This window comes from Myxocyprinus asiaticus, chromosome 1 (assembly GCF_019703515.2).
Source record: "Myxocyprinus asiaticus isolate MX2 ecotype Aquarium Trade chromosome 1, UBuf_Myxa_2, whole genome shotgun sequence".
Taxonomy (NCBI): domain Eukaryota; kingdom Metazoa; phylum Chordata; class Actinopteri; order Cypriniformes; family Catostomidae; genus Myxocyprinus; species Myxocyprinus asiaticus.
In genome coordinates, this window is record NC_059344.1 from 67,032,496 (window position 1) to 67,049,999 (window position 17,504).

Here is a 17,504-nt window from a genome sequence, read left to right on the forward strand (position 1 = left end):
CGGTCTCAGACGCGGAAGCAACTGAGATTCGTCTTCCGCCACCCAGACTGAGGCGAGTCACTACGCCACCATGAGGAGTTAGAGCGAATTGGGAATTGGGCATTCCAAATTGAAAAAAAAAAAAGAAAAAAAAGAATGGATAAATGGATTTAGACACAGCTGGTCCAAGTCATTAACATAATGTGTGTTCATGGAGTACCTACATGTGATAATACATTACAATTTATGGTGAATACAAGTACACATGATTCCTATTTTAACAGCATTTTATTTTTATTTTTAAATTGTGTGTAGGCTGCATCACAGAACAAACATGAAGTGAATCTAAGTAGTCAACAGAATGTGTCTATTGAAGACTTCCAGTATGTGTAGTGATTTAAATGATTGATGGTAGTTTTATAGAGTGAGACATGTCTGTCACGGTGCTGGGGAAACAGGACCCAAATACAGAAGAAACACAGTCAGTGAGTCTTTATTAAATCAAACACACAAAAGGCATTCCAGCACCAGTTCATCTGAGCTCAATAAGGAAAACCGCTAAGTGGGCAAGGGATGAGAGTCCTTGAGATGGATGTGTGCATTTCAAGCCCTGTCGAGTGATTCTCCCGACACATGGGCACAGATCCGAGGAATCCTCCTCCAACAGACAGGTTCAACACTGGTAAGGGCGACAGCGATCTGCAAGGTGAGTAACACGCAATGCATCCACAATGAAACACTTAACACGCATACGACTCAAGCACGAACAGAAACAGTCACAATGATAGTAGACAATGATCCATGTTTAAATAAGAGAAACAAACAAGGGGCAGTTGTCGCTCACAGCTGACAGTAGTAATCATCAGTGTTCCCATGGAAGCAATCAGGGTCCCATGGAAACGCTGATTCAGCATGCCAGCGACATCTGAACACATGTGGACAAAATGTAAACACGCTTTGACAAAACAGACAAGGAACAATGATGCCACAGTCCTCCACAGGCAAACACACAACCTGGCAAAGTGCCAAGACCATGACATCAACGGAGGGCGCGCCCGCACACTGCGATAACCACCGCCGGACCCATGCGCCCTACTGAATTATTGTAATGCTCATTTAGCCAGCCTATTTGCATGCACAGCAAGGTCTCTGCAAATGATCCAGAATGCTGCATGTATCAAGTTCAAGGCTCTGATGCTGGCATAGCGAACAGTCACTGGGTCTGCACCAGCTTAGCTACAATCTTTCCTGCAGAGCTACGTTCCCACCTGAAGCCTGTGTTCTGCAGATGATCAGCGCCTCGTGGTACCAACACAAAGAGGCACCAAAACACTTTCACAGACTTTTGGAATGACCTTCCCAACACCATCCGTGAAGCAGTCTCCATCTTTTTTTTTTTTTTTTTAAATGGCTAAAGACAAAACCTTTCTTTGAGCACTTAACCCTACATAAAATAATAAAAAAACTTCCTCATGAACCTGAAGCGTTCTCTCTTTTCAGTCCTCACCTCCTCTTAGTGTGTTTAGAGAATTGCCAAGTCCTTTATGATATTGACTTTTTTATTTTCAATTGCAGTCAATTATTACAGTATTGGAAATTTGAAAGCACCAATAACAGAACTGAGAATCACCCAAAGATTTTGACATCTCAAATGAGCCAAAAGGAAGTAAACCATGAAGACAAATCATAACAACACCATATCCTGTAGGGACCTCTGATGGTGAATTTTGAAGTTACAGGCATGGATGTGACATGGAGGTCTTATTAGTCTTTTCTGTTTATTGTGAATTATCAGTTATGAATTAAGGGTACACATCTTTAATTGCAAGTCTGCTTATGTACTTCATGTTTCTGGATCTTTTGGAAGACATTTCCATCTGTTTGTTTTTTCCAAGACAGTTTGGCATCATACTGCAACCCCTTCTCCTTCAGTACCTGCTCTATCTGAGAATACAAAACATAATTTATCAAGGTATTATTGCATACTTAAAAGTTGATTTATTTTTTTCTTTTCAATGTGAATTACAAAATGCTATACAATCACTCTTGGTTTATTCACCAATAATTATTTGGACTCACCTTCTGCAAAATCCCTTTCTGCACCTGATCATTCATATTTTGACTTGATTTCACCTGCACTCTCACTATCTGTGTTTTCTCCCCTGTAGAAATATAAACACACACACACACACACACACACACACACACACACACACACACACACACACACACACACACACGTTTTTATATCATTGTGGGGACTCTACATAGACTTCTATGCAACGTGGATTTTATACAGATCTAAGGATAATTTCTATCCCCTAAACATAACCTTACACTTAAACCTAACCCTCACAGAAACCTTTTTGCATTTTTACATTTTCAAAAGAACATCGATTATTATGTTTAATAAGCCAATCCCCTCGTGGGGACCGCTGGCTGGGCACCACAATGTAGGTGATCTCAAGTTTTACTATCCTTGTGGGGACCCAAACATGAACTGAGTGAGAAAGAACCCGTTCTCTGTGCACACACATTGTGTCTGTACTGATTGTCTCAGTCCACTTTCCATCCACGTTGTTGTTTAATTTGGCCTTCGGTGGTATTTTTCTTTAATGTTTGTACCGTTTAAGTGGGGTTTGTTCATAAGAGATACTACGTTCTTGAGCTTCAGTGATAATTAAATTCCAATATACAAAAAGTGCAGATGACTTTAAAAATTAAATTAGCCATTAGAAATACTTCTCTGCATCACTTGTTGATGTGTTATTAGACGTGCACTAACTGTAAACACAAAATTAACACATAAAATACTTTAATGGCTCCATAGAATGCCATTATTAAAATTTAGCCATAATTCATCTCGTCACACAACAGGTTCACTACAATAGAGTTACTCATGCAGGTCAGTTAAGCATAATTTAGTCAGTGTCTGATATGAGGATGTATAGACATTTTAAATACTGATTGAGAAAATGATGTTTGTAGTGCAATGTAAATGCTAAATACTCACAGCTGTAGCAAACAGAAGGGTGCAAATGTGTACATGATCTATCCCACCAGAATCCATCAGGTGAAGATAGCACACATATTTGTGAGACATTCCATTCATTCGGCTGTCCGGGATTCCACAATCTGAACATGGAATTGCTCTGATCGGACCAGATCCTGGGTGCAGTAAAATTAATCCCATAGAGTCCATTCCAATATTCTAAATTTGTAGTAGAAACTGTGACCACAGTTTTTACCCACTCATCAACTTCTGTCTGGTCAGCAAAGGTGGCTAGATCAGTGTAATATTGTCTGCAGTAAGTCTGTGCATCCCACCAGCTCATCAGTTCAGGCACAACGTGAAATATACGAGAGCTGACACAGACGCTTAGAGCTGGAGAGAGATATTCAAGTGTTAATCCACCGGTTATGATGAGTTCTTTCATGTAACGCAAAAGGAGAATTTTTGAACAGCTTGCTGTCCCTCTTTTTCATTCAATGAATGTAAATAAAGACTGTGGCTGTTGAGCTCCAATTAATAAATAAATAAAAAGTGGAACATACGATGTGTGTTTTCAAGGCTTTTGTTTTTCAATAGCACACTTCATGTTGCTGCAGCACAGTATACTGTGTGTGCTTTGTGTGCAAATTTTCTGTATGGAATATACGGATAATTTACTTTTTATTTAATTAATTTTTTAAATGTGCCGCATACAACAGAGTTTGCTGTTAATGTACTATTAATACATTTGAATACATAATAAATGGCACATGGAGAGTTCAGTGAATATTTATGAGTGATGAAGACAAGTAATTTATAATAATTTTTAATTGGAATATAACTCAATAATCAGCTATTCACAAGCATTTATGCTTTTAAGCTAGCAACTTCTGGCGACATGACAGCGACAACTGAACCAATAAGGAGAGAACGCAGTGGAGGGCACGCCATCAGTCTCCAGTGAGAAACCGAGTCGAGTGAAGGCAAGACAGAGAAGTTAATGCTACTGTGAGCGATTTTACCATTCTAAATTATTTGTCTGTAACCACATACATATATATATAAAAAACATAAAGTATCGAAAACCATGTCAGAAATTGTCTGCATTCTGAATGAGTTTATTCATACATTGTAGGTCATTCACCTTGTCAATGATATGATGCATTGAGCACTTTTGCAGATATAAAGATCAGACTTTCAAACACTATGGCCAGTTGTGCATGTTACAGCCAGCTCGTTCAAGACCGCAAAATAGATGGGAGTCAGACATAAATATGCACTTAAATCATTTTATTGTAAATTAATTCAAATGAACATAAAGCAAGAAATGTCTACATGTTTTAGGAACAGGAACCTTCCCCAAAGAGAGAGCAGCAAAACAAACGAAAAGGGTTACTCTTAAACAAACACCCCACCAATCAAATCAATTTAACAATTACTTTCCCAGCCAACCAGAAACTGTCCCACACTGCCACCACAGGACGGAGAGATAAAGGCCAGGGTGGTAACATTATCCCACCAATAACGTTAGAGTAGGAACGCCTACTGGTGACAAAAATTTAGAGACTAGTAACATCAAGCGACAAGAATGTGTGAACAACTTGTGAGCAATTCCCACTGCTTTCACTCCTACTGGTAGTCGCTCCCAAACATCGCACCTAATCTGCATAAAGTTAAACTTTGCTCAACTTTCTCAAGTTGCTGGACACGTCCACATCTAGTCGCCAGAGGTCGCTGTCGCTCGTGTCGCCAGCTCTCATTGAAAATGAGATCTAGTCACTTTGTCACTGCCTGTGTACGGTTAAGATACGGCTTATCTTTGTTTTGTTTTTTCTCTCAACAACACAATTTTAACCAAGTGCAACTTATTTTTAGGTGCCACTTTATATCCAGAAAATACAGGTAATTTACAGGTATACAATATCCCTGAAAGCACATGTACATGTTCACATCTGGAAGACAAATTTTTCATATTGTTTGCTCAGAAGAGGTCTTTGGGACTTTTACGATTTAAAATGGATGTAAATATGATCTTTTTTTAAGATGTTATAATGCAATCGCTCGTAAAAAATGAAACACTCGTAAACAGACATCTCGGAGATGTACGTGCGCTGTCTGCGCTTTGAAAATTTCTCTGTTTGTTTTGAGGGACCCACTTAGTCCTGCCCCAAAAATGTAACTCAACCAATGGGGGGTGTTGAGGGCAGGACTATCTCTTTCTTTGACCAACGACAGATGGGGGGCGTTTTCAGAAAGCTGTTTTGAAAACAAATTTTGTTTTTGCAATTCCGTTTTGTGTCGCTACTGGCGCAGCAAGTAATCATCTTTAAAAGGCTAGAAAGTTCTCTTGTCATTTACTCACCCTAATACCATCCCAGATGTGTATGACATCTTTTTTTCTTCTGCAGAACACAAATGAAGATTTTTCAAAGAATATCACAGAGAATGGTGATCAGCACCCGTATTCACAAAGATTTGTATCTTACCACTAGGAGTTCTCCAAAGAGTTCCTATCTAAGAGTTTTTGCTTGAAAGCTATTCACTGCTATAAACTGCTAAGTGCAAATTTGATTAAATATCTCAATGTAAGATTAAGGCGGAGTTGACCTAGTTGCTATGGATGATATCACATTTAAGTGATTGGTAGACAGGGAGGTGCTATTCGTCAGCAAATTCCACATTGACAGATAGCGGGATATATAACAAATAAAATATAAGATTGACAAATAGCGGAAATATATATCAAATATAATATAAACCACGGGTCTGTTGAATGCTTGTTTCTGATTGGTTCATGGCCGTTTTAAGGTGTGCAATTATTTTTCTAGGAAACGCATGGTTATGAAATAGTTCCAGGTCATAATGGTCCCATATCATCGCCAAATTATTGTCACGGTTTTAGTAAGTCCGTTGATTTGTTCTGTTTGTATTGTCATTTTCTCTCCCTCGTGTTTCACAGATGCGGGCGGCATGCATGATAAGCGTTTCCATGGGAACAATCATTGTTGTCGGAGAAAGGCTAATCATGCCACTGATTAGCGTGCATAGCAACACCTGTTCTCCTCTAATGCACTCCCTTCTTAAACCCGTCGTGTTCACTGTTACTTGGCTAGATTGTTGATGAGGTTGAGTACTAACCTCACTCTCTCTGTCTAGATGGTCCTGTCTCGTTATTCTGTTGGTTACCTGCATTGTCGGGTTGTGGTTACCTTCCAGTATTGCTGTGTGCCAGTTGGCAGTCCATGGAGGATTTCTTGTCTCTGTCTGTGTGCCGGAAGTTAAAGATGCTCATATCTACTGGGCATCTTTCTGCACCTCACTAAGCTTCTACGGAGGATTCTACTAATCCATTCAAGACTTCCACCATGCACACACACTTCCTATGAACACACTCTTCGATGCACACTAGCACTCACTATTGGAGCGCTCACTATTGGAGCGCTCACTATTGGAATTACCTCTTTTCCCTGCAGCCGGTGCCGAGTTTCCTACCCTCGTCATCCCTGGACTGCTTACATAAATTGTGAATAAATCCTTTGAACTGAATCCTCTGCTCTTGGGTCTGTTTGTCTTGCACCACACGTTACAATAATTTCAGTTATTTCAAAGAGCCCTACAGGCTACCACAACAAAATAACCAATTGAAACAAAAACATTGGTTAAATACATTGGATAAGCATGTCAAACAATGTCTAAAATATTGTACATTTACTTCAATTTCGGTTAAAAAGAGAGCTCATGCTCCCTCGTCTCCCCCGCACGCTCACACACACATACGCACGCGCATGCACACACACAACACACACACACACATTGAGACTCGAGTTGCGATCAACAAATAGAGCTGCACCCCCACGACTTGATCAATACAACAGTTTATATTATCCAAAATAACTTTTAATGTTTCACTGTAGAGTATTTCGCCCTAATCAGCCTCATATAGCTGTAGTGGAAAGCACCACACTACCCTTCCCCCTCTGTTTTGCTTGCGCACACACACACACACACACACACACACACCTTGTTACTCCAGCGCCGAACGGCAGCGCATCCTCCGTTGCTAGTTCTAACATGACGTTTTTGAACTAGCAACGAAGGCTTGAGCTGTATCAAAGCAAGATACACTTGATCAATACAACAGTTTCTATATGATCTGAGATATCTGTGGGAAACACCTTCGCCCCCCTCTCACACACACACCCACCACACACGTGGACAAACATTATACGCGTTACTCACACACAGAGTGAAAAACAGAGCCGTCATATCAGCGCACTCCTGCATCTCAGTAGGGTTGAAAAAAGTTGTTAAGGTTTACATTGGAAATATATGACTTGCTATTAATATAATATAAGAGATAGATAGTTATACAGACAGACAGACAGATAGATAGATAGATATTTTTTAAGTAAATGAATATTTGTTCATCCTGTGTTGGTGCAATGAAACAAGCGTGCGTCCCGTCTACTGTATGAACCACACCGGTGAGCCCCACGATGGCCGTGAATGGCACCATTGGTCTGGAGCGAGCACGCATCCACAAGAAAACATACACTATGAATTTTCGGACAATAGGCTGTCAGGGGAGAGATTATGATAGATGATTCTGTGCTGATAGATGACAGAAATTCCCAATTCATCCACACTACACAGTTTCACTTTGTGCGCAGAGTTGTCAAAATTGTTCTCCAGTCTAATTGGGCTGTTTAGGTTCGTGGGAAAATTAACTGCATCTCTAACTAACTTTGCAGTAATCAGAGTTGGGAGGGTTACTTTTGAAATGTAATCCACTACAGATTACAGAATACATGCTGTAAAATGTAATTTGTAACGTATTCTGTTAGATTACTCAAGGTCAGTAACGTATTCTAAATACTTTGGATTACTTCTTCAGCACTGGTAGATTTTTTTCACTTGTTTTGACTATAAAAACTCTGCCAGTACAGTAAGACAAAATACACATGTTAAAAATACATTCTCTGAAAAACCGAAATATCTTATGCAGTGTTGTTTCTAAAACAAGATCAATCAAATTGATCTTGTTTTAAGGATTTTTAGATATTTTTACAGGAAAACAATACAAAAATTATTATCAAGAATATGACTTTTGCCCTAATATCAAAGGTCTTACTAGAAAAAAAGAAATTATGATCCAACGTGAATTTTCTTGATAAAAAAATATGATCGTGTCTGCTAACATGTGCATGTAAAATGGCTAGAAATAGCATTTTAACTTAGCGTAAAGCTGACAATTTACACAAGGTTTATTTCTATTTCTTCTGCTCCAAACTTACTTCAAACTTACTTCTCTGTCTGCTCGTATGAATGTAACACATCATAAGAAAGTGTTTCACCGCTGTTCAAATGCACTTTGGATCGCATCATTTATATGTATAAATGTTTTCCATCTGAAAGGACTAAATATTAAATGAAACAAATGACAATAAAATGCAAAGTAATCTCTTCAGTAATCAAAATACTTTTTGAATGTAACTATATTCTAATTACCAATGATTTAAATTGTAACTGTAGTGGAATATTTTAAATACATAATCCCATTACATGTATTCCGTTACTCCCCTACACTGGCAATAATGAAAACACCCTTGCGATTCAGACAATACATGTTTTAAAGGTCAATGTCAATATTAGAATGTCTATAATATTATAATGTTATATTATTAAATTATTTAAACTCAATTGCGCTCCAGGCGATCCCTTTATAAAAGGTTTTATGTCATAATAATACTCTATAACATTGTTTTTAATGTGGATTGATAACAGCAGGCATCCTTCGGATCATTTGAGAGTCACTCTTAGGGGTTTTGAAGTCCTCAGGAAGTCCACGTTTGGAGCTACTTTTACCGTTAGGATTGTTTTTTTAATAAAAAAAAAACCATCTTTTTTTTTTGGTATTAATACAACCCACATTTGAAGCTGCAAAAATCACATAAAGGAAACATAAAAAATTATCCATAAGACTCCAGTGTTTAAATCCATATCATCAGAAGTGACATAATAGGTGTGGATGAGAAACAGATCAATAAGTCATTTTTTACTCTAAATCTCCACTTTGACATCACCTTCAGGTGTGAAAGTTCAACTAAACAGGCACCACATGTGACTTTCAGATGTAAAAGTGAAAGTGGAGATTTGGAGTAAAAAAAATGACTTAAATACTGATCTGTTTCTCACTCACACCTATTATATAACTTCTGAAAACATCAGTTTAACCACTGGAGACTTATTGACTACATTTATGCGGCCTTTATGTGCTTCTTGGACCTTCAGAGTCACCATCCACTTGCATTGTATGGACCTACAGAGCGGAAATATTCCTCTAAACGTCTTCGATTGTATTCAGCAGAAGAAAGAAAGTCATACACATCTGGAATTGCATGAGGTGAAGAAATGATGAGAGAAATGTCATTTTTGGGTGAACTATCCCTGAAGTATCAGTCTTCCAAAGGCTTGTATAATTTGAATACTCTTTTCAGCCTGATGATTAATTACTCACATAGTGAGGTAATGAGGTTAACACGTCTTTTGCTTAGATAATTGTATGAACATAAAATTAATTAATAACCAAATGAACAGAAATGCACACTTTTATACATATTTGACAATTCATTAAAATGACCCTTAACTTTCAGTTACTCACCAAGTAAAAGTAATACTTGAAGCAGACCTTGTTCCATTTCCAGTTACCTACAAGAATGTGCTTAAATGTGGTTAATGGCCCAGTTGCAAAAAAAAGTTGCTCGCTCTCTCTCTCTCTCTCTCTCTCTCTCTCACTCACTCTTTATCTAACTAGCTGTCTTTGTCTTACTGTAATATACTGTATGTATGACCATCAAAACATTTAAACGTAGTTTAAAACAAAGCTTTGTCGAGTCAACATCAAAGTTTATCTAGTTTCACCTATACTTTATTCTTAATGTCTTAATGTTTTAATGGTTACCTACCACCAAGATTTGAGTGTGTAAGATTTTACCCCTCTTTCATTACAAAGACTGCACAGAGATTGCTAGATTAATTTGGTATAACAGCGATGCTGTGATATTTGCAAGATATTTGAATGGGAAGAGATGCCTAGATCTGGTGGCCAAATTACCTAACTAATATAAGCAAACTAGCCGAGAATGGGTTACCAGATTAGAGTAATATGACGTGTTAGCATAACATAAAACATAAGTCAATTAGTGGTAGGTTGTAAAGAAAATAAAAAGTCAGTCAAAAGTTTGGACACAAATACAATTTTTTTAAATAATAATAATAATAATAATTATAATTATAATTATTTTCCTAAAGTCATCAAAACTCTGAAACAACACAAATGGCAGTATGGAAATTATGTAGTTTTATAAATTATGATGTTTTGTAAAGGAATTCATACATAAGCACAATTTATATTTGTGTACAAAATCAACATCAAGCATTTAAGAATAAGTCTCTCGATCAAAACATATTTAAGATCACGAGAAACTCACTGTGAAGCAAGTCCAAACTTTTACAAGAGGTGTGTAATCTACAACTATGAGCAATAGATTGAACTATTTTGTAACTTATAAATATGAAGTGAAAGCAAATTACCTGTTATGAAGATCCGTGAAACATTTTCGGACTTTTTGACCTCTGTGTTCTTGCTTTAGGTGTACAGTGCTGAGAGGTTTATTATATTGTATTTGTTATACTGGATGGTTTATAACTCCTATGCAAACCACTCATTTTATCAAATATATTCAAAATAATGCGGTTTATGCAAACAGGAAAAACAAAAAAAAATGCACTGTCTGGTCTTTACCAGATACAGGAAGTGCTTTGAAGGAAAATCACATGGGCAGACAGAGTTTATTCTTATTCATATTATTTATTCTTAATCTATAATCTATAAATGTACGTTGAAATTTGCACTGAAATGTATGTCATGGATATTTTTCACTAAAATACACAAATGTGATGTCATCTGGTGTCATCGCTGACCACAAACGTCACTCCCTAGGAATTTACCTCTCTTAGGTATTATGAGTTGGCCAATGTATTTGCATGCATAAAATTACCAGAATAAGTTGTACCTGTGTGTGTGTGTGTGTTTTTTTTTTTGTCAATGTATAATTTGCACACTGCTTTCCATAATTTTCCAGTTTGGATGTGTTGGTGCAGACAAGTTACACAAGTTTTTGCACTTCTTTAAGAAAGAGCAATGCAACATTAATTAGTTTGCAGGTTAGTGTATGAAAAACCGGTGGAACTATGCAAGCTGAAAGATTAAACGTATCACTTTTTAATATGCAAATTCTATAAAAGTAGCCTTGAATAGGCTTTATTCAAGCTGTCAAACAATAACAACAAAAAAACTTTTTAATCAGAGCCGGCTCTGCCTAATCAGCGACATATGCTGCTGCATAAGGCCCCTGCTGCCACCAGGGGCCCCCCTACCACTGGTTCAGTATAGCCATATAAATATTTGCAATAAGTGAAAATAGCACTGGGTAACACAGACCAGCTACATGTATGCCAATAGTCCGATGGAACCTGTCAAAACTATTAAAAATATTGCATACGCTTTGAAGAAAAAACATGGAGAGATAAGTATGTGAATTTTACCTTCCTCAGCCTTAGATCTGATGTGGCTACATTGTTAGACAGCTGGTTCCCTATCTGTCACTCACTTGACGTTGGTGTCGATGTAGTGACACTAGGGGTCACTCTTGGGAGCCCGAGACACCTCTGGTCTTTGATAAAAGGCCAATGAAAATTGGCGAGTGGTATTTGCATGCCACTCCCCCGAACATACGGGTATAAAAGGAGCTGGTATGCAACCACTCATTCAGATTTTCTCTTCGGAGCCGAACGGTCATGTTCATTGAGCTGAATACTACTGTTCATTCACCTGCTGGATCTGACGGCGCATTTCAGCGGCTTCTCCCTCCTCTGCACTGGTGCACTGCAGAGAATGCCCCTGGGCGCTTCGGCAGAAAAACTAGAGAGTATATTTTCTGAAAGAGCATTTTTCCCCTCTAAAAGAGTATATATTTCTCTAAAAGAGCGCACACACGGAACGTCTTTTTAAAGACGTGTCTTTTTAAAGATGCTTTTCCGATTGTGTGTTATTCCTGGTTGTGCTCGTTATCTCTCGCCTTCTAACGGTCACGATCACTGTCTTTCGTGTCTGGGCACTGCTCACGCGGAGACAGCGTTCGTGGATGGTCACATTCTCATTACAAGAATGTGTCCATGGCAACATTGCGGTCGCGGCTCGCCTTCGTAAGGAAGCGAGCCACCCCAGAGGCTCCCGCCTCGGTCCTTTTACCCACGGGTTTGAGGCCAGCGCGGCTAGCACTGGGGGCGATTTGGGGACCCCAATGGGACCGCCTCCGCCGGGTATCCCCCCGCGGACCTCCCATTCCCCAGCACGCTCGTCTGCCCCGATCGGGCTTCCGGGTGAGTCCGCCGGCTCGTCTCACGGCGAGTTCGACCTCTTATTCGGAGCCCGCGAAAGTGATGAGCTCTCGAGCGCAGCATCGGAGAGCGGGCTCGTCCAGTTGGAAGCCTCAGCTGGGCTCCTCCCTTCGGGGTCGATCGCCCAGTCACAGGCTGACGCGGAGATGACGACATGCTTTCCCGGACAGCCGCGAGCGTCGGTTAGAGTGGATTTCACCGCTCTTCCCTGAACCCTCGCGGCTCTGTGATCGGTTCCTGGGCTCGCGGCGCCGCTCAAAGCCACGCCCCGCCCCGTTCCTTTCTTCCCGGAAGTGCATGAAGAGCTGACAAGGTCGCGGGAGGCACCTTTTACTGCCCGGTCCCGATCTTTTCAGCTTCCCCGCTCTCACTACCCTCGATGGTGGGGCGGCCAAGGGTTATTCGGCAACCCCCCGGTGGATAAAGGCGCTCGCGGTGCACCTATGCCCGCAGAGCGCCGCCACCTGGCGCGGGTGCCCAAAGCCCCCGTCCAAGGCCTGTAGGTTTACGTCGTCTCTGACGGTCAAAGCCTACGGCGCTGCTGGACAAGCCGCCTCCGCCCTGCACGCCATGGCTCTCCTGCAAGTCCGCCAAGGCGCTAAAGGAACTGCACGAGGGTAGTTCCGCCCCGGGATTGATGCAGGAACTGTGCTCGGCAACCGACCTCGCTCTCCGAGCGACGGAGGTCGCGGCGCGGTCTCTCGGGCGGACGATGGCCACACTAGTGGTCCAGGAGCGCCACCTTTGGCTCAACCTGGTCGAGATGGGTGAGGCCAACAGGACACGATTCCTTGCTGCCCCATCTCCCAGGCTGGCCTATTCGGCGACACCGTCGAGGACTTTGCCCAGCAGTTCTCGATGGTAGAGCAGTAGATGGATGCTAGCCGGCTTGTCCTGCCCCGGCGTGGCTCAAGATCCCGCACCCCATCTACTCATCGCCGAAGGCGTCCCCCTGCGGTGACTGCACTGGCTCCGCCGCAGCCCGCCCCTCCGGCCCGGCCCCGGCGTGGAGCCCACCGCAGGAAGCCGACGCCACCCGTCTCACAGCCGGCACCGAAGAACCCACGGAGGTCTTCGAAGCGCCCCTGAGACGGGCGACCCAGGGACAACGAAACCCGCTGCTCTGGAGCTGGTAAGCAGATCTTCTTTTTGTTACCTTTTGCATTTAATTGCGCTGCATGCCCAAGTGGCTGCAGTACTCAAGAGCTCCGCAAGAGTGGTTTCCTTGTTCCCTGGGTCACATATTCGGTGTGTACGGCTGGCATCACGACCACCGTCCACCACTCCATTTGGCAGGTTGGCGCTCCAGCGGCGGTCTCCCGCCCTGAGCGCCCAGCTGCGGCACAAATCCGCCCCCGATGTGACAGTCTCCACGGGTCATGAGGACAGGCCTCTTCCTCCCCCGTCCCAGGCTGTTCCGGGGGTGGTCACAAGGAGCCAGGTAAGTGCTTCGATGTCCTCGGACTCAGCACGGCCACGATGTGGTGTGGCACCTCAAGCTCCGCCCCGCCGCGAGGCCCCACCCGCCGGTACATCCGATGACGTTGTCCCTTTGGTCCCCCTTGCGCGGAACTCGGACGCATGGCTTGCGCTTTCCAGTCCGTCACGAGGGCTGGTCCGGACCGTCCGACTCGGCTGCACGATTCACTTCGCTGGACATCCGCCCAGGTCCAGCGGTGTCCACTTCACCTTGGTGAAAGACGGAAACGATGCTACCTTGCGCGGAGATCGCTACCCTCCTACGGAAGGACGCGATAGAACCTGTCCCTCCAGCCGAGATGAAGAAGGGGTTTTACAGCCCCTACTTCATTGTACCGAAAAAAGGGGGTGGGTTGCGGCCAATCTTGGACCTGCGAGTACTGAACCGGGCCTTACACAGACTCCCGTTCAAGATGCTGACGCAAAGACGCATTCTAGCGAGCGTCCGGCATCAAGATTGGTTCGCGGCGGTAGACCCGAAGGATGCGTACTTTCACGTCTCGATCCTTCCTCGACACAGACCCTTCCTGCGGTTCGTGTTCGAGGGTCAGGCGTATCAGTACAAGTCCTCCCTTTCGGCCTGTCCCTGTCTCCTCGCATCTTCACGAAGATCGCAGAGGCTGCCCTTGCCCCGTTAAGGGAGGTGGGCATTCGCATTCTCAACTATCTCGACGACTGGCTAATCCTAGCTCACTCTCGAGACGGGTTATGCGCACACAGGGACCTGGTGCTCTCACACCTCAGCCGACTAGGGCTTCGGGTCAGCTGGGAAAAGAGCAAGCTCCTCCCGGTTCAGAGCATCTCTTTTCTCGGTTTGGAGTTGGACTCAGTCTCCTTGACGGCGCACCTTACGAACGAGCGCGCCCAGTCGGTGCTGGCCTGTTTGAAGGCGTTCAAACAGAAAACAGCGGTTCCACTGAAACATTTTCAGAGGCTCCTGGGGCATATGGCATCCTCGGCGGTGGCCACCCCGCTCGGGTTGATGCATATGAGGCCGCTTCAGCACTGGCTCCAGACTCGAGTCCCGAGACGGGCATGGCGCCACGGGACACACCGCGTGGCCATTACGTCGGTCTGTCACCGTCTTTTCAGCCCTTGGACCGACCTCTCATTTCCACGAGCAGGTGTTCCGCTAGAACTGGTCTCCAGGCGCGTCGTGGTCACGCAAAATGGGCTGGGGCGCTGTTGGCAATGGGCACGCAGCCGCCGGCCTCTAGACGGGTCCGCGGCTGCGTTGGCACATCAACTGCCTCGAGTTACTGGCAATTCTGCTCGCCCTGCGGAGGTTCCGGCCGTTGATCCAGGGCAAGCACGTGCTAGTTCGGACAGACAGCACGGCAGCGGTAGCATATGTCAACCGCCAAGGCGGTCTGCGCTCCCGCTGTATGTCATAACTCGCCCGCCGTCTCCTCCAATGGAGTTAGCAGCACCAAGTCGCTGCAAGCCACTCACATCCCGGGCAACCTCAACACTCCGGCGGACGCGCCGTAACAACAGGTTACCCTCAAGGGAGAGTGGAGACTCCACCTTCAGGTGGTCCAGCTGATTTGGAGTCGATTCAGTCAGGCACAGGTGCACCTGTTCGCCTCCCAAGAATCCTCCCACTGCCCGCTCTGGTACGCCCTCACCGAGGCCTTCCTCGGCATAGATGCGCTGGCACACAGCTGGTCCCCTGGCATTCGCAAATATGCGTTTTCCCCAGTGAGCCTGCTCGCACAGACCCTGTGCAAGGTCAGGGAGGACGAGGAGAAGGTCGTCCTGGTAAGCACCCTACTGGCCCGCCCAGACGTGGTGCTCGGACCTCACGCTCCTCGTGACAGCTCCCCCCGGGCAAATTCCCCTGAGGAAGGCCCTTCTTTCTCAGGGAAGGGGCACCATCCGGCACCCGCGCCCAGACCTCTGGAGTCTCCATGTCCGGCCCCTGGACGGGACGTGGAAGACCTAAGCTGTCTCCCACCTGCGGTGGTAGACACGTTCACTCAGGCTAGGGCTCCCTCTACGAAGCGCCTGTATGCCTTTAAGTGGTGTCTGTTCGCTAAGTGGTGTTCTTCCCATCAGGAAGACCCCTAGAGGTGCGCAGTCAGATCAGTGCTTTCCTTCCTGCAAGAGAGGTTGGAAGGGAGGCTGTCCCCTTCCACCTTGAAGGTGTACGTTGCTGCCATAGCAGCACACCATGACGCAGTCGACGGTAAGTCCTTAGGGAAGCATGATCTGATCATCAGGTTCCTAAGAGGCGCCAGGAGGCTGAATCCCTCCAGGCCACGCCTTGTTCCCTCATCGGACCTCTGTAGTTTTTCAGGGTCTACAGAGAGCCCCCTTTGAGTTTTGCAGTCAGCCGGGCTTAAGGCACTCTCCTTGAAGACTGCCCTCCTGACTGCGCTCACTTCCATCAAGAGGGTAGGTGACCTGCAAGCGTTCTCTGTCAGCGAAACATGCCTGGAGTTCGGTCCGGGCTATTCTCACGTGATCCTGAGACCCCCGACCGGGCTATGTGCCCAAGGTTCCCACCACTCCTTTTAGGGACCAGGTGGTGAACCTACAAGCGCTGCCCCAGGAGGAGGCAGACCCAGCCCTGTCGTTGCTGTGTCCGGTGCGCACTTTACGCATCTATTTGGATCGCACGCAGAGCTTTAGAATCTCTGAGCAGCTCTTTGTCTGCTTTGGTGCACAGCGGAAAGGAAGCGCTGTCTCCAAGCAGAGGATCGCCCACTGGATCATTGACGCCATAACTATGGCATGTCTCGCCCAAAACATGCCGCCCCCGGTAGGGCTACGAGCCCATTCTACCCATGGTGTAGCGGCTTCTTGGGCCCTGGCCAGAGGTGCCTCTCTAACAGACATTGAAGAGCAGTGGGCTGGGCAACACCCAACACCTTTGCAAGGTTCTACAACCTCCGGGTGGAACCGGTTTCGTCCCAGGTAGTGGCACGCAACACAAGCGGATAAGCCCGGGATAGCCGGCCGGGTGTATCGCTTGCACATAGCGCCTTCCACCTCCTTTTGAGCTGAAGACATGCGCTGTTAATTCCCAGTAGTGTTCACAAAAGTTGTTCCCTGGTTGACTTCCTCCGAGCCCTGTGGCAGTCGAGTTTTCGGAGAGACTCGCTGCCGGCCCAGTACACGCGCTAACTAAGAGCCCGGTTCTGGGGTAGGTGCTCCGCATGTGGCGGTTCCCTGTAAGGCTAACCCCATGCGATCTATATCTTCCGCTAGTTCGTTTCCCAACTGGCAAACTGCGTCTTCCTTGGGCAGAGCCCCTCAGTCTCCATGTTGTAGTAACTCCTCCCCCATTGGGTAGGATCTACCTTGAAGGCTCTCCACATGGTTGGAAAGACCATGTGATGTATTCTTCCACTTAAATATCCCCCCTCTCTTGGGGCGAGGTGTGGTCTCCGCGGTGTCCTCCCCTTGGGAGGGACACCCCCCGACTAGACCTGGCGGCCCAGTCAGATAATCCCCCTTCTTTTTTAGGGAGTGGAAAAAGAGAAGGGGAAAGAGGCCACGACTGCGTTAAGCCTGTCTCTATCTCTGGGTAGTCGACTTGTCCCCAAAAAGGGCCGTTTGACACTCATAACTGTGTTGGGGGAGGTTA

General features: G+C 44.8%; 1 protein-coding gene across 2 annotated transcripts; it reads right to left on the reverse strand.

Annotated features, from left to right (window-relative positions):
* Positions 1-399: 399 nt before the first annotated feature.
* LOC127448026 (lactose-binding lectin l-2-like) lies at positions 400-10,648 on the reverse strand. 2 transcript variants are annotated; one of them, XM_051710298.1, is made up of 6 exons: positions 10,565-10,648; positions 9,633-9,679; positions 3,232-3,364; positions 2,993-3,147; positions 2,059-2,141; positions 400-1,923 (listed from the first exon to the last, which is right to left on the reverse strand). In XM_051710298.1, the coding sequence occupies exons 2-6, from the start codon at positions 9,667-9,669 to the stop codon at positions 1,798-1,800; spliced, it is 534 nt and encodes a 177-aa protein (XP_051566258.1). In that variant the 5' UTR covers positions 9,670-9,679; positions 10,565-10,648; the 3' UTR covers positions 400-1,797. The 2 variants fall into 2 exon arrangements, with proteins under 2 accessions (XP_051566258.1, XP_051566255.1); XM_051710295.1 differs by having other exon boundaries at positions 2,993-3,364.
* Positions 10,649-17,504: the final 6,856 nt, after the last annotated feature.

Excerpts from the sequence above, each read along its gene's own strand:
- LOC127448026 (XM_051710295.1), bottom strand. The coding sequence starts at position 9,669 with ATGGAACAAGGTCTGCTTCAAGTATTACTTTTACTTG. Across the intron at positions 2,142-2,992 it reads CCCTTCTGTTTGCTACAGCT|GGGAGAAAACACAGATAGTG; the intron begins GTGAGTATTTAG and ends ATATTTCTACAG. Across the intron at positions 1,924-2,058 it reads AGAAAGGGATTTTGCAGAAG|ATAGAGCAGGTACTGAAGGA; the intron begins GTGAGTCCAAAT and ends TTGTATTCTCAG.